We start from the raw sequence: 15,188 nt of genomic DNA, 5'->3' as shown, positions 1-15,188 counted from the left end.
ATTGAACCGTGGATGGGCGGGGTTGCCGGCACTCAGTTAGATGGAGTAGCCGAAAAGGCAACCGTCGCCGAACCCCTCCAAATTTGTGAGATCCTTCTCCTCCACTCCATCAACTACTCCTTCCCACCCGATTCTCTGCCTTGCATGCCAGCAAGGCGTCAACCTTGGTAAGCTCCCCTAGGTATCTTCTTTCTATGGACACTACTCATTGGCTTTAGTGAATATTGCCGAAGTAGGTGCTCAACTTTTGTCCCTTGTGGGCAGCTCGCTTAAACATTGAACCCAGGACACCACCTGCGATGTAGGCATCATCCTCAGAATAATCACGTCGCATTCGATGCTAAACTCACTTCATCTGCCTCACAGGTGATGACTCTCGCCCCAAATGCGAACGATGCCGAAATGCTGGGAGAGAATGCATTCGTTCCAGCCCACAGTTGCAGTTCCTGATTACTACCAGCGCAGAATATGCGCAGGATGTTTCTGATGCGTCAAATACACTAACTACCAGTATGGCTCTTTTCCTTATTACAATCGCAGCTAACCTTTCAACAGGCAACCGTGCATTCGAATACGTTGATGAGACTCCGGCCTTGGCGGCCCTATACGCAGCAGAGACGACTATAGGCGCAGAGCAGACTGACGCGTTTCCCTCTCATCCCACCTGCGAGATCGAACATGGTGGCATTCGCAGCTCAGAACGAATATGGGATGGATCGAGATTATCTACAATCACTACTCCCCTCTCCGCTGATCTACCGTCACCACAGTTACAAACTCAGGCCACGCAGGCACAATTGAGCCTAGAGGAGGCCTGTCTTATCCGTTATTTTGTCGAGAGCCTGGGGTTATGGGTACGTTGTCTGCGATAAGGTTGTGCGGCTACTGCTCACACCATCAGTTCGACCTGTGTGACCCGGAAAGGCACTTTGCCGTCGTTGTTCCACAAAGAGCGCGCATCTGCGCTCCTCTCCTGGACGCGATGCTCTCTGCATCCGCCCGACACTTCAGCACTCTCCCTCAACAACGTCAACTCGCAATAACACAACAATATGGGTTGAAAGAAGGCCTTGCTATTGGCGAGGAGTCCATGCTCGCCTACCACAGTCGGTCTATCGCCGGCCTACGTGCCGCCAGCCAGGAACCCAACGCGATCATGGACGAGAACTTGCTTGCCGCGGTTGTGATTCTCCGGTTCTATGAAGAACTTGACAGTATGGCTTTTCTCAATCTCTTCTATTCCTAGCCCCGTGGGAGAGCAACTCAGCTGATTCATCAGGTCCCTTCACCGATCCCCCCTCTGACACCGCCGTCCGCGGCCTCCAAGTCTTTCTCGAAGCGCAAGCCTCTTCCGCAATTCAGACGTGTCATGGCCTCCGCTCCTCGGCCTTCTGGGTCGGCTTCCGGCAGGAATTCCACATGGCCATCTCTCAGCGTCGATCCTTCCGCATACCCCCCTCCACTGTGGCTCACTACCTCCCCACCCGAACCTCTCCAGACCATGTCTGGACGAACCATTTGCTCATCATTGGGGCGCATATCATCCAATACTGTTTCCCGCCATTGCATTCTCCAGAACAATCTTCGGGCCAGAGATCCACCCTCTATGAACACCTTCTCAACCTCCGCCAAAGTTGGGCGGCTCGCGCACCCTCGAGCTTCACCTCCATCTACACCACTTCTGCCTCACCCTCCGAAGGACTCTTCTTCCCACAGCAATGGTTCCTCAATGACACCCACATCGTGGCCACGCAATCCCTCGGGCTCATCGACCTGTTACTTGCCACGCACGACCCCCACGTTGACTGGCTCCGTCCCCGCATGTCGCACCGTCGGGCCCTTGCCGTGCTGGACGAAGAGATCCGTACCACAGTGCGGGAAATCTGCGGGGTGGCGGTGGCCAACCGGCAGAGTCCAACGGCAGCGTTGACAGCGAGTCTGGCGGTGGTGCTAGGGGCGGAGGCGTTTCGGGAGGCGTCACAAGCGGAGAAAGACGCGCTACTTGCTGTGGTGCGGGGTATCAGGGCGGAAAGTTATTATTTCCCTGGAGAGGGAATGGAGGGGGTGATTTTGGGGGTGTGGGGGGAGAGAAAGTGTCTTTCGTGAGCCTGTGGAGTCAAGAGCATGAGCACTTTTCCATGATTGGACGTGACAAGATACGAGATTGAACCTGCCGGTCTTCGTCAAGCTGAAACAACATGAAATCACCATCAATAGCTATAAGACAGTAGTCGAATTGACAAGAACGGCAGATAGGTATAATCTAGAAAGCATATAGACAAGTTCAGAACGCCAGCCCCTCAGCACCGCTGGAAAATCAGAACCAGCAGAAGTGGTAGTATAAAACCCCGAATGGTTTGAGAAAATCAAAGAAAAGAACCCCCATAATCGTCAATTCATACAATATCCACGCGCTTCACAAATAGCTTTTTTCCTTGAGGGACTCGCAAAATGGTATCGTATCGTCCTCATCGAAGCGAGATCCGGAACCCTCCGGAAAAGTGGTGCCAGCAAAAGACGGAAACTAGTAATGCGACGAATCATTCTCCGAATCTGCAAGTTCCACGAAAAATTAGCCTCTACCCTCTTGATCCAAAACCGACTGAAGGGAAGTTCCGGGGGGGGGGGAAACATACATCCCGACTCCACATCCCGGACGACCGACGCCGCAGGGCCCTTCCCACCACCACCACCACCGCCACCAGCCCCGGGGTACCCCATCATGGACTCGCGCTGGAAGAAGCCCAGATTCTTTAAGCGCACGGAGCGCATGTAGGATTCCTGCTCGCGGGAGAAGTTGTAGGGCCGCTCCTTCTCGGGCCCGCCGTAGGTCTTGAAGAGGGCGGCGCCCAACGCGACGACGGCGAGACAGGCGACGATGACGATGACGATGATGGCGGATCTACTGAGGGTGCCCATTTTGATTGATTTGTGTATAGGTTTGTGGTTTGTGGGAGGTTTAGAGGTGACACCCGATGGTTGTCGTTTGCGATTCTGGGGGTTTCTGGGCTGGAAAATTCCCTGCTGTACTGTAGTGTTGAGATATATAGTAGTGGGCACGGCCGTTGCGATGCGTGGTGGGCTTGATTGCGATCGGGGAGGTTGGTGGTCCGAGTCACCCTCGATGGAGACTGACTAGAATTGGGACTAGTCTAGTGTCGTTGATTTATTTTTGGGAGAGGAGGAGGGAAAACTAGGCGGAAGTGTGTGCGGATTTATAATCGCATGCTCGATCGAATGGTTTGTTTTTTTTCTTTTTTTTCGGTGTGAGACACAGACTGATTCGATGGTGATGAGTGGTGTGAGCGAGTGAGTGAGGGGAAGGGAAGTAAGTAGGAGGAGAAGGAGTCCGACCGAGAGTCAGAGAGAGAGAGAGCGAAGAGTACAATATTTAATCGGAGAATCGGAGCGAAGATAATAGCACCACCACTCAGCAAGCAATCCAAGCAATCCAAGGATAAAGAGGGAAAAAAAAATCGACCACTACTGATTCGGACGCGTGAAGGGGGCCCACTGTTATTTATAAATCAGATTGGAACAAGATGAATGAGAGAGGCAGAAATCGAAGGAAGAGTGACATGGGTCTTCGGGTCAGGGCAGTCAGTCATGGATGGATGGACTCGATGGTTGCCCACGCGGCCTGCTGGCTGTGTTCCAAGCTGGCTGACGGCCGTCTTTCATTGCCATTGGGTGAGCCTCTGCTCGGTCGGCGCGTCTCCACTGTTGTGCGCTTCGAGTCCTTGGGGTGCCTGCCTCTGGTTTGCACTTGAATAAGCCCATTCTTTTCTTCACTTTGTTATTGACCGGATAGGTAGATTGTTTACAGATTGAGTGTGTTTTATTCACAACCTGAATCAACTCATTGGCGACAATTCTATTGCACTCAGTCTTTGCTATCTCTCATTCTCATCTTATCGACCCCCTCTTCCCATTCCACCACTCCGCCCTTGCCGAAAGCTTGACCAAGCGACCAAGCGGAGATGGCTTCATCATTGGCTGGAGATGATGTTGCTGCGGACTCCGATGACTCCTCGGTCTAGAATTGTCCACCTCAATTCACTGACACTTATCCCATACCACCACACTGACTGACTGACTGACAGATATAAGAATTGCTTTCACTCCCTTCTCATCTTATTGTACTTTGTCATCAACTTGAGCACTTGGCTCAGCCCGGCTTCGTATTCCAACAGCCGTATTCGGCTTTTCCAACCTGAAACAGCGTGGGGCCTTGAAACGGCAACGTTTCTGCCACCCATCGGGCCAACGACGTAATTTGTCCGCACGATCGACAGTATCGGCCCTCGCCCTAAACTCACCATGGTGCCGATAAGCACTAACACCGCGCGGACTGTCGCTGTCTCGCACAGGTGAAGCTTTTTGTCTCTGCCCATGCGACAATCACAATTCCCACGTCATACTTTCCGACACTGCTCCCCCCACTCAATAAACTCACTAGCATGCGCTTAGTCGATTCGACACTAGACTCGACAATCATGCTGCCTGCCTGCCTGCCTGCCTGCCTGCACCACCCAGCCGGATATAATTTGTCCAGTCCCTGGTGGGGATCGTCGGCGGTAACTTAGCGGCCCGGCCTGAGGCGGATACGCCGGGACTGCTCGCAGGAACAGACTTTTTACTCGCCCTGCTCGATTGCAAAATATTTCTTGATTTTGGGGTGCAGGGTCAAAATGAAGCTACGTTATTGGATGCTGTGCCACCTACTTCTGCCTACTGGGCGGAGCGAATATCCTGACGGAGTGCTATACTACTGCCCGCAACAGGATTCTTCCGCATCTTCCGACCTCCGAGTTATCCCAACTCATCAACTCATAACTACTGACCGCACAGTCACATGACAGTCAGCGGACGGAAGTTTCAAGGACCCTCCGGCAGATCCTCCAGCCCCCTCCAGTCTGAACCAGAATCAATTAAACCGACCAGGGGTCCAGATTCCGTGAAACCTTGATGATACGCAGCAGGCCTGTTCCCACCCGATGCATGCATGAGTGCTTGTTTGTGCGCTTTGATCTAGCTTATTGGTGTGTCTCTGATGGAGGGAGTCCAGATCTCGGCCACGATTTGCTGGCTTCAAGCTCATTTTCTCCATTCTCTGGGCATGATATTGATCAAACCGAGTCAGGCTCAGTCGACTCCAGGTTCGTGTCGCTATTGGCGGGCTGTAATGCTGTAAGCACGTACATATAATGATGGTTTGCCATCTCATTATGGGATATTTCAACTGCTCTCAGATCACGTCACTGTGTCTGTCACGGCATTCTAGCTAGCGAGATAGTCTACAGCACTGCATGCCCCATTGAACTTGCCTAGCCTGAGCATAGGAACACAGCCTGCAACTCCGCTTGGCGGTGGTACATTTCTTTGTTTGGCCACAAAAGACAGCCAGCATCCAAACGCCTAGTCACCGTCGATCTTTTACCCATCGATAAATACAGGTCATCTTTGACCTTATAAAAAATGCATAACTAGCCTAAGGTTAGACTCACCAAGCCTTGGCCAATGGAAGGTCCATTTCACCACTATTCATAGGTGCCTTTGACCTTCAGCATTAATTTGAAGACAAGGCACATTCCTTGAGGGAAAAGGGTGTCGACTGCGCTTGGGAATCATGCGGTGAATTCAATAGCTTGTAAGCTGTTGTATGTAATCCGGTGTCTTCAGTATTGGGGATATACAAATCTTAGACTGCAATATTTGTTAGTCTTTATTCAACAATAGCCCCATTACCTGTTCCTAGTAATCAACGAGCACTTACTGCCCTTCGTATTTCCGGGCTGATCCAATTGTGTACGTTCGACGTCAACCCGGGGATAATTCCTGAGGCTCTGACCCTACAACTTCCCCACTTGTCTTGTCCTGTACAGTAGTCTCCACTATCTTGCTCAAGGTCGCAGTATCGCCCTACTCGTGTCAACTACTTTTGTGGCACGGTTACCTCAAAATGGACTTGTAAACCCAAATCGGACGAGCAATAACCGTCAACAACCACGAATACACGATCATGGATGTGCTATCCGAGAAGTCCAACATGGAGCTCCACGAGCGATGGGTGGTCTACGAAGCCACAGTCCCCCACGACACGCAACGATACGCTCTGAAAGTCCGCTACCAGTACGTGGCTCATCCTCGAACATTTTCGATCCGCATTCACATCTAACCAGCACCCATCGCTCATCAGAATGGCAGCCAAAGGAGTTAGTGGGCGCGATCTCATCTCCGAGGAAATCATGGCGCGGAGGTGCTTCGAAGACGAATGCCAGGCCCTACAAGACTGTCGGGAATCCGTCTACTTCCCAAACTACTGCGGGTGCGCCGAGCTGCCTGGTGCCGAGAATCCCCTCAAAGATGGTGGGCATGTTTGGGTGATTGCGATGGGTCTCGCTGGCGGCACCAGTGTCGTGGAGATGCCCGGCCTCGGGTATCTCGAGAACCGGATCATTCGGGATCAGGTTGTTGATGCGTTGGAGTGAGGCTTCTTTCTTGGGGTTTGTCGGCTGTTCGGGGAGGTGTACTGACCAGAGATTGAACCTTGTACGAATAGGTATATGCGTCTGAAGGGGTGGGGCTTCTTCATGCAGGAGACGGAGCAGATCTTCTTTGATCCTGGTCGACGGTTGATGTACGTTCACCAGCTATCTTCCGTCTCAGAAGCTAATTGATTATGCAGATGTATTGTTGGGCTGTCGAGGGCAGGGAGGGATGGCGTCTTTCCTCCACCGCCAGCGAACCGAATCACTAGGAACCATCGGGATGTTCTGGCCTTTGGATTGGGGTGGTGGCGGGAGTGAGTTTTCTCGGCTGCTGTCTCGAGATGGTCGTTGTTTAGACTGAGAAGGGGGCAAAAAGGGTAAATTCTCGGGTTCTCTTGTTGAAATCGTCTACCTTCCCCCCTCGTCTTCACGACCAGTGACCAACATATCGGTTCTTACTGCTGAGCGGTAATATACATGTCTTTGTCGTCAATGTTGCCATGTTTACAAATTATGAGGACCCACTTTTTGCACAATGTTGGCGAGTTCGGATGGGAGAAGATGGGGAGATGAGAGTGGCGTACGTCTTCCCCGAGATCTGCGACTGTCTTTGCGAGTGAGGCTTGTAGACGAGTTTTGTCGGGCGTGGAGACAATTTGAGAGAACTATTCTTGTGACATGGTTTGATGAAGGCTGTGTAGGTAGAGGGTATGCTCAGAAAGGTATGATGGTGGTGGTGGTGGTTGTGGTGCTATATGCCTCTTTCGGATCGGATCTCGAGCCGGTGCCGAAACTCATTCTTCCTTTCTTCAATCTTCTCCTCCGGATATACCAACCAGAGCACCATGACCCTGAACAACCTCTACTAATGACTGTATCATCTTGGTGCAAAAGTCCGTCTTTCACTTTCTCGCATCTTGTGCCTTCACGCATATGCCTTCCGACCCTACTCCGTACCGTGGCTTGTGCTCATTGCCTCTCGTTGAATCGATTTGGTAGGTGGTCTGCGATGTGGGAAAGGCCTGCCACTAGCCACGATGCCACTTCTATAGAAGTGACTTATTATAAGTGGGTCTTGCTCGTCCTTCTCGAGGCCATTGGCGGGATATGAGGGGGAGAGACTAGATATGATCACCTCCTATGACAATTGATCAGAACAGTTGACGTCTCATCGGAGTCTTGAACATTGCTCCCTTCCCTCACTCCCCCCTCCGATACACTAACTGCCCCAGCAGCAAACAGACAAATGGCATCCTCGACCAAGAAACCTGATGGACGAGTCTGGAAGGCATGCTTCTCCTACCGGCAGAAGGAAGTACGTGTCAGATATGCAGTGCACGACTCATATCATCTGCTGGTTCAGACAAAAAGATCAAATGCGACGGAGAACAGCCATGCTTCATGTGCGAGTCTCGCAACCACCTTTGCGAGTACCCCGAGTCTAACGATCATGCCGCGACGAGTCGACGGTGAATTATATGGATAACCTGGAATGGCAACCCCACTGACTCTGGCTTAGTTATGCAACATCACTGGAGGAACGGTGCCAGCACATGTGGATAAATTGTGCATCCGCTTGGAATGCCTCGCCTAAACACTTTCCCAGTACATCACTTGGGCGCAGGCAGCCAATCATTCGTGCAATGCTTCCAACCAGATCGGGCAATATCCAACGGTCGGGTCTTGGCCGCCTGCTACGGCTCTTTCTACGGATCGCCTCTCAGAAAAGACAAGCTATAAGGCAGGAGTCGAGCCATCAGTCGCCTCTCCTATTGCTTCGCATCCTGTCAGCCCTCCACCTTCATATCGAGCCAGCACAGATCTAGTGGGTCATATGGTGGCTGACTCATGCGGCCGACTCAGGTACAAACCAAGCTAAACATGTTTCGACTTGCTGTTGACTGACCTTGCAGGTATGTTGGTGGAACAGCCAACAACATGGTGATCGAGGCAGTTCAAAGCTTGTCACCAACAAGTAATCAAACATCTTGTGAACAGAGCAGCTTTATCAGAAGATCAGAGGTAGGACTGCCGTTTCTCGCTCGCGATAAGATGTGCCCCGGTCTACCGTATCTGCCGCAGGCGAGAGAGATGACGCGACCTCCCCGATACATCTCAGACTTACTGGTCGACATCTACTTTGAGAGATTGCAGTACACCTTTCCTATCTTATACCTGCCAGATTTCATGATCCAGTACGAGAAGTTGAAAGATACGATGGATTTCACGGGCTTTGACAGAGGCTTTCTTGCCGTCTTCTTTGCCGTCTGTGCTTGTGCTTCGGGCTTACTTCCTCAAGGGCCTCTCATAGGAGGACTTCCCGGGAGCTGATACGGCCGACGACTTTCTGCGGAACGAGCTGTGAAGACTGACTTCATCTATCGCTACTCAGTATGCATAATACAGTACAAACATCAAGACCATGTTAGGGATATTGACACGATCCTACTCCGTTTCCACCTCAACCACCAACTTCTCCCCACTAAGTCTCCCCTGTTTCATAATCTCGAATCCCTGCTCCGCCAGCCCCTTCAAGCCCCCTTCGACAACCCTCACCGGATGAGGCTTGATCTTACCATCCTGCAGGAATGGCCAGAGCTTCCTCATCCACTCCACAGCAAAGTCATAATCCTCCTTCCGAGCCGGGATTCTATGTCCTCCCAACTCCAGCTCCTCCCCCATCGCCGTATACGCCACGGTGATCCGCGTCCGGACATTCTCTCGCGGGATGACGGTGTCCATCAGCAAGGTCGCAAACTCCCCGCCCTCAGCCGACATGGCCCGGTCACAGAACGCCACCGCCTCCTCCCCGCCAATCGTATCCATCACCAGCCGCAGTCGGTTCCCGGTCTTTTCGTTAATAAGTGCCGCGGCATTTGGGTCTCGATAATCGAAGACCTCGTCTGCGCCGTACGACCGCACCAGCTCGAAGTTCCGCGGCGAGCAGGTCGTGAAGACCCGATAGCCGGAGAGCTTGGCGAACTGGATGGCCATGGTGCCCATCGCGGACGAGCCGCCGTAGATTAGGATGGGGAGGGGTTCGGAGAGGGGCGTGTCTGGTGGGGCGAGGTTGAGCGTCTGGTAGAGGGACTGGCCGATGGTCGTGAGGGCAATGCCAAAGGTGGCGGCTTCGGCGAAGGACAGATGCGCGGGGATGGGGAGTTGGAGCGCGGCAACGGCGGGCGTGGCGGTGGAGAAGGCCCCGTCCGTGGGGTGGAGCGGGTTGCAGCCGGAGACGAAGCCGAAGATGCGGTCGCCCGGTTGGAAGTCGGTTTTTGTGTCTGGGTGGATGGAAAGGACGGTGCCGGCGTAGTCGCAGCCCAGGGGCAGATTGAGCGGGGTGTTGGGGGAGCTGGCTTTCTTGAGGTCGGTGGGGTTGAGGGCTACGGCTTTGGGCTGGACGAGGAGGGTCCCCGGGCGGAGGGTGGGTGGGGGGATGGTGGTTAGAGTTGGAGTGTGCGGGGAGGTGAGGGTTATGGCGAGAGGCATGGTGATGGTTTTGGACTCTTGGTTACGGTGGGCTTTGATGGGAGCTGGGGTGGATCTGGGGCGAATCTAGGCTGGATCTGGGGATGTACTGTACTATACTTGCTCTTTTCTTTTATATGGAATTGGGATTGCGCAGCTGCTGACATATAGAATGATATTGCTTATTAATCGATGAGATGCTGACAGATGGTGGGTTGTTGATGATTAATGCTATACAGCTTCTAGTCGAGCTAGTATGCTAGAGGCATAGCTGGTCTACCTAGTCTCTCACCACGGTATCATGATCGTTTGTTGTCACTTGCTGGACTACATGGGCGACAACTGACCAGCCAGTATTAACATACCATCCAAAAGACAGAGGTATCGGAGTATCTATCCATGGTGGTAGCCCACACCAACCCGAAACAGGTGAGTCTTAGGCATAGTCCATTGTGACACAGGGGTTTTCCACATCTCGGAACGCAAGTGGTAAGGCAATAGAATAGCAAGAAATTGACTTCAGGCTCGAACGATGCTGTCATCTATAACACTGCCATCCTTCAGATTAAGCTAAGCTATTAATGAGAAACCGGCGGCAAAAGCAACCAGTCACGTATCTACCACAATCCAACAGCCACGGCCCACGCTCCGGTGTCAACGCAGCCAAGATCCTGGACCCTGAGGTGGATGAACGACCAAGGTTGCCCCTCGATCAGCCTCGCGCCATGTGGCACAGATAAACTTCTCCGGCTGTTTCAATTTGCCAACGACCAATATGCAAGCAGTGCTACGCGCCGGTCAGGACCAGCGTCGGGGGCTCCGGGGCGGCGAGCGACGGGCGGCTAGGGCTGAGCGGGGATGTAAGCCCTATAACAACCTCACCAGGCCGAAGACTGTAGCTACGCTACGAATTCAACGAATGCAGGCAGCTAGATAGCCATCAATGCCATCGTCCAGCCCCACCCGACCAGTCCCCTGGACAGAGCACCTCATCTTCCTCCTGCTGCTGCTCCCGACGACGCTGAGCATCCTCCTCCTCCTCTCCGACAGCCTCGACTGGACGATCGCAGACGGATCCATCTACGGGCTGATCAACGGCTACCGCACCTCGGTGCAGACGGGCGTGCAAGCGCTCGCCACGCTGCTCAGCACGGTGCAACTCCTCATCATCTGCCGGCTGATCAACCAAGCGACGCGCATCCGGTTCGCCCACCGCCACGCGACGCAAAAGACCCAACTCACGACCCTCAGCTTCTGGGCCTCGCTCTCCACCCCGGCCGCGAACTGGACCCTGCCCCCGCTCCTCGTGTGCGTGACCTTCCTGCTGGCCAACCTCTCCGCCGTGCTCTCCGCCCTCTGGACGGGCGCCCTCACCCCGACCACCACGACCACCACCCACCTCTACCCGCTGCCGATCCCCTCCTACCGCAACACAAGCTTCATCCTCGAATACCCGTCGCAGATCGACCGCACCGGCCCCACCGCCCGCACCCCGCAGGGCTACTTCACCTACTCCGTGGGGCTCGCGCAGCTGACCGCGCTGATCTCCTCGGCCAGCACGGCCTCCCCGCTGCTCGCCAACGCCAGCCGCGTGCACCCCAAGCTCGACAACACGGGGTACAGCTACACGGGGCGCTCGTACGGGGTCGGCGCCGCGGTCGGGCTCACCGATTCCGCCCTGCGGGCCACTTACCCGCACGCCACGGGCTACACCTACCGCGAACCGGGGTACGTCGCCACCGTCGACTGCACCTACAACCGCTCCACCGCCTTCCGGCTGGAGGCGCTGGGCGAGTACGCGCTGTACGCGGCCCGCGGTCCCTTGCCGGATAGTGTCAACGCGAGTCAGCGGAGCGGCGGCGAGTACTCCGTGTATACCGGGTATAGCACACGGACGATCGTGGCGGTGGGCGTGGCGGCGCAGCCGGTCGCGTACACGCGCCACCGGTATGTGGCTGTCGCGGCGGGCGGGTATTATGTCGGGTTGAATGCGAGTCAGTGTGTGCTGGTGTTTGAGCCGGAGTGGTTTGAGGTGGTGGTTGGGGTTGCCGGGAAGGAGATACGGGTTGGGCGGGCGGCGGCGGGGGATGGTTCTGCTGTTGCGGATACCACTGCTGCTGCTGCTGCTAGTGCTACTGCTACTGCTACTGCAGCTGTAGGACTAGCTAAGCGCGATGATGATGCAGCAACAACCTCGGGAGAAGGCAACGCGACAGCCGACATCGACCCCACCAACAAGATCATCCACGTCGCCATGCGCCAGCTGGAACTCATCTCCAACGATCTGACGAGCTTCTACCGCTCCACCCTGGGCGACGCCTTCAACACCAGTATCGCCGATTATCGCACGTCCGTGACCACCACCACCACCACCACCATATCCGAAGAAGCCATCGCCCTCGCCGGCATCACGAACGTGTACATCTCGCTCATCGACGACATCCTGGCCGGCTACGCGTCGGCGCAGCTGATGGTGGGCGGGTTCACGCGCCTGACGCCGGCGACGGTGACGGTCGAGGCGTTCCGCGTCGGGTCGCACCCGTACATCGTCTGTGTGTTCGGGACCTCGCTGGCGCTGCTGCTGGTCGTGGCGGCGGAGATGGGGCGCACGCGGCTGTGGCGGGGTCTGCCGCGGTGGGATTACATGGAGATGAAGATGGTGGTGGCGGCGGCGTCGAACGGGGGCCGCGGGATCGCGGAGCGCGCGGCGGAGAAAGGGTGGGCCGCGGATGATGTGGGCAGGATTCCCGTGCGGTTGGTAGGCGGGGAGCAGGTCGCGGGCGGCTGGCGGTTGGTGGTGGAGGATGGCGTGGATAAGGAGATGTTGCTTCTAGAAAGGGATGGGGATAGGGATGGGCGGTGGATTTAGTTGATATTGGTTTAGAAGAATAGGGTAATATATGGATGTGATTGTTAACGAGTTATTTGATGTGAATATGTGGATAAGACTACTCCTACTTCTTCCCCACCATCCCCCGCAACGCCTCCGTCTCCCCCTCCAGCTTGCTCACGCGCATCCGCAGCTCGTCCCGCTCCCGCTTCACGGCCTCCAGCTCCGCCTCCAGCTCGTTCACCCGGTCCAGCTTGCGCTGTCGGTACCGCCGCGCCGCGAGCGTGTTCAGCTGCCGCTTGCTCACTTTGCTGGGCGGTTCTTTGGTGGAGGTTGCCACCCGGGTGACGGTGAAGGTTGGTTTGGTCGAGGGGTGGTCCGTCGTCACGGCGGGCATTTGTTGCTGGGGTTGTTGCTGTGGCTGTGAGATTGGGGGTGGGGTTTGGATTTGCGGGTCTATTGTCCTGCAATTAGTATGCTTGATTTGCTGATTCGGAGATGGGATAGGGCAGCAAACGTACCAGGTAGAGATTGCACGCTTGGCGATTCGAAGAGGTAGGATTCACTGAGACTATCCGGGGAGCTGAGCAGCGAGTTAATCGCAGAGTCTGATACGGGGTCTGCGAGGTCGCCCAGGGTGTTGATGTCGAAGTCGAAGTCGAAGTTCAAGTCCAAGTGGTTGTGGGTAGTAGTGGTGGTGGTTGTAGTGAGATCGGGGTAGTAGGTTTGATTGAGAGGATCGGTCGCAAAGAAGAATGGGTTAAAGTCAACGGGAGGGAAGGCCGTTGCAGGAGGCAAGAGAGAGAGATCGAGATAGGGATGGAGGTCGGAGTTATAGTAGTCGGGGTACTGGGGCGAATGGTGAAATTGATTAAGCGGTTTGCCCTGCCGTGTAGTCGGCCGGGGTGAGCTGCCTGACGGCGTGCGTAGCGTTGATTGCTGCGACTGCCATCCTTGTATACTTAGGACCCGGGTCCGCGACCCGGAAGACCGGAGGGAGAGAAGAAAGAAGGGGGGGTAGCTTGTTCGCCGAGGCGATGGGTTGGTGAAGAGGAGAGGAGAATGCGGGAGAGGGAGGGGGGATTCTTATACCTTATCGGTCGGTGCCGGGGGATCAAATCATGGGCCGTTCAGGGAGGCGGGTTCCATTTTGGGAGATGAGTGTGGGGCGGTGGGGTGGGCTCTATCGGAGTTATTTTAGTTGGGTGTGACTTATACGGCTGTTGGCGATGGCATCTGTCGAGGAATAATGGTGGTGATATTACTGCCTTGCAGGCTTGGGACAGTATTTAGTATGCTCTGGAACTCAGTGTGAGTAGAGATATATGCTATTGTTCATATATCAAAGAGCATAGTAGTAATGTGGCTAAAACCCCTATTATCCTCATTAGCAGTATCCCATCAATATCACATCTCGGAAACAACAAGCAACAACAAAAGCAATCAGATGATGTCGGCCCTGGAACCTTGGAGAGGTTCTTCCTATATTGTGTTCTCTCCAAGCGCCTCAGTAATGCGAAGCATGTCAGCTGTAGGGGGGTTTCTTCATGGTGCTAGAATGGGTAGAAATACAGTACACACAGTACAGTAAATAGACGCACTTACTCAGGTACACTCATGATGCATATCATTGATCATTATAGTCTATACCGCTCTACCATGGTTCACCTACAATCTTATAGCTACATATCTGACTTCAAGGTAATATTTCCCTACCATCCATCATCATGAGTCGAAGTGATGGAGGATGAGACGAGATGAGGCCAGGCTGAAATCGCCGTCTAAAGCGCACCCGCCGAGCCGGAGAAGAAGGAATTGACCCCGGATGAGCCAGCATGACTCATTCTTACTCATGCCTATTTGGGAGGGGAAGGCCCCCACTCTTAGTATCCAACAATAGCACCGAAGCCGCGAGGATTGACCATTCGGTGACAAAAATCAGCTCATTATCGCTCGAGCATGCATTGGCCAGACCGTTGTTATCATCCCATAGCTTATCTGCCCTTGCACTCCAGTACCAACCCAGGATTCATAGTTGAGATGATGATCTCCGGCCTCATCCAAGCTATAGTAAAAAATTAGGTTTGGTGATTATACAGTTCATGGACTGAAACAGCCATTCGTGATGGACATCTTGCCCCACGTGCCAGCCATTACCCTGGAACAACCTGCCTGCCTAAGTATCAATCCTCAGTTCATTGTTTCGCCGTTGATACTGCACATAAGATGACAGAGATCATTCGGAAGAAAAAAGCGTGTTAACCAATAAACCATGCATTTGAATCTCTATCTATTATCATAACTACCATTAACATTATTAAGCCTGTACATTATCTATAATCCCCACCAAACGACCACAGATTCTCACTCTATAATCATATCTCCTGCGAACACAACTC

General features: G+C 54.0%; 6 protein-coding genes across 6 annotated transcripts; 3 read left to right on the top strand and 3 right to left on the bottom strand.

Annotated features, from left to right (window-relative positions):
* The first annotated feature begins 108 nt into the window (after positions 1-108).
* On the top strand, positions 109-2,249 carry BO72DRAFT_1899 (Zn(II)2Cys6 transcription factor). The gene is made up of 7 exons (XM_040939530.1): positions 109-167; positions 219-232; positions 287-301; positions 367-510; positions 556-854; positions 902-1,214; positions 1,280-2,249. Exons 1-7 carry the CDS (start codon positions 145-147, stop codon positions 2,104-2,106), a joined length of 1,635 nt encoding a protein of 544 aa, XP_040806577.1. The 5' UTR covers positions 109-144; the 3' UTR covers positions 2,107-2,249.
* A 275-nt stretch (positions 2,250-2,524) lies between these two features.
* On the bottom strand, positions 2,525-2,919 carry BO72DRAFT_454295 (uncharacterized protein; the record flags this gene model as incomplete). Its single annotated transcript, XM_040946179.1, has 2 exons — positions 2,525-2,553; positions 2,637-2,919. The coding sequence occupies 2 exons, from the start codon at positions 2,917-2,919 to the stop codon at positions 2,525-2,527; spliced, it is 312 nt and encodes a 103-aa protein (XP_040806576.1).
* Positions 2,920-6,022: 3,103 nt separating this feature from the next.
* BO72DRAFT_491054 (uncharacterized protein) lies at positions 6,023-6,809 on the top strand (the record flags this gene model as incomplete). The annotated part of the gene is made up of 4 exons (XM_040948167.1): positions 6,023-6,132; positions 6,200-6,487; positions 6,563-6,640; positions 6,689-6,809. The coding sequence occupies 4 exons, from the start codon at positions 6,023-6,025 to the stop codon at positions 6,807-6,809; spliced, it is 597 nt and encodes a 198-aa protein (XP_040806575.1).
* A 2,031-nt stretch (positions 6,810-8,840) lies between these two features.
* BO72DRAFT_443425 (zinc-binding alcohol dehydrogenase family protein) lies at positions 8,841-10,046 on the bottom strand. The gene has a single exon (XM_040943567.1). The coding sequence runs from the start codon at positions 9,978-9,980 to the stop codon at positions 8,937-8,939; it is 1,044 nt and encodes a 347-aa protein (XP_040806574.1). The 5' UTR covers positions 9,981-10,046; the 3' UTR covers positions 8,841-8,936.
* A 450-nt stretch (positions 10,047-10,496) lies between these two features.
* On the top strand, positions 10,497-13,232 carry BO72DRAFT_443424 (uncharacterized protein). The gene has a single exon (XM_040943566.1). It carries the CDS (start codon positions 10,903-10,905, stop codon positions 12,826-12,828), a length of 1,926 nt encoding a protein of 641 aa, XP_040806573.1. The 5' UTR covers positions 10,497-10,902; the 3' UTR covers positions 12,829-13,232.
* BO72DRAFT_491051 (bZIP transcription factor) lies at positions 12,914-13,741 on the bottom strand (the record flags this gene model as incomplete). Its single annotated transcript, XM_040948166.1, has 3 exons — positions 12,914-13,245; positions 13,311-13,674; positions 13,736-13,741. The coding sequence occupies 3 exons, from the start codon at positions 13,739-13,741 to the stop codon at positions 12,914-12,916; spliced, it is 702 nt and encodes a 233-aa protein (XP_040806572.1).
* Between the last annotated feature and the right edge of the window lie 1,447 nt (positions 13,742-15,188).

This window comes from Aspergillus fijiensis, assembly GCF_003184825.1.
Source record: "Aspergillus fijiensis CBS 313.89 unplaced genomic scaffold BO72scaffold_1, whole genome shotgun sequence".
In the NCBI taxonomy this organism is placed as follows: domain Eukaryota; kingdom Fungi; phylum Ascomycota; class Eurotiomycetes; order Eurotiales; family Aspergillaceae; genus Aspergillus; species Aspergillus fijiensis.
This window is presented reverse-complemented; position numbering and strand designations above follow the sequence as displayed.

Bases quoted from the DNA above. Each gene is read 5' to 3' on its own strand.
- BO72DRAFT_1899 (XM_040939530.1), top strand. From the start codon at position 145: ATGCCAGCAAGGCGTCAACCTTG. The intron at 511-555 runs GTATGGCTCTTT...ACCTTTCAACAG, and splicing joins GTCAAATACACTAACTACCA to GCAACCGTGCATTCGAATAC. The intron at 1,215-1,279 runs GTATGGCTTTTC...CTGATTCATCAG, and splicing joins GTTCTATGAAGAACTTGACA to GTCCCTTCACCGATCCCCCC.
- BO72DRAFT_443425 (XM_040943567.1), bottom strand. From the start codon at position 9,980: ATGCCTCTCGCCATAACCCTCACCTCCCCGCACACTCCAACTCTAACC.
- BO72DRAFT_443424 (XM_040943566.1), top strand. From the start codon at position 10,903: ATGCCATCGTCCAGCCCCACCCGACCAGTCCCCTGGACAGAGCACCTC.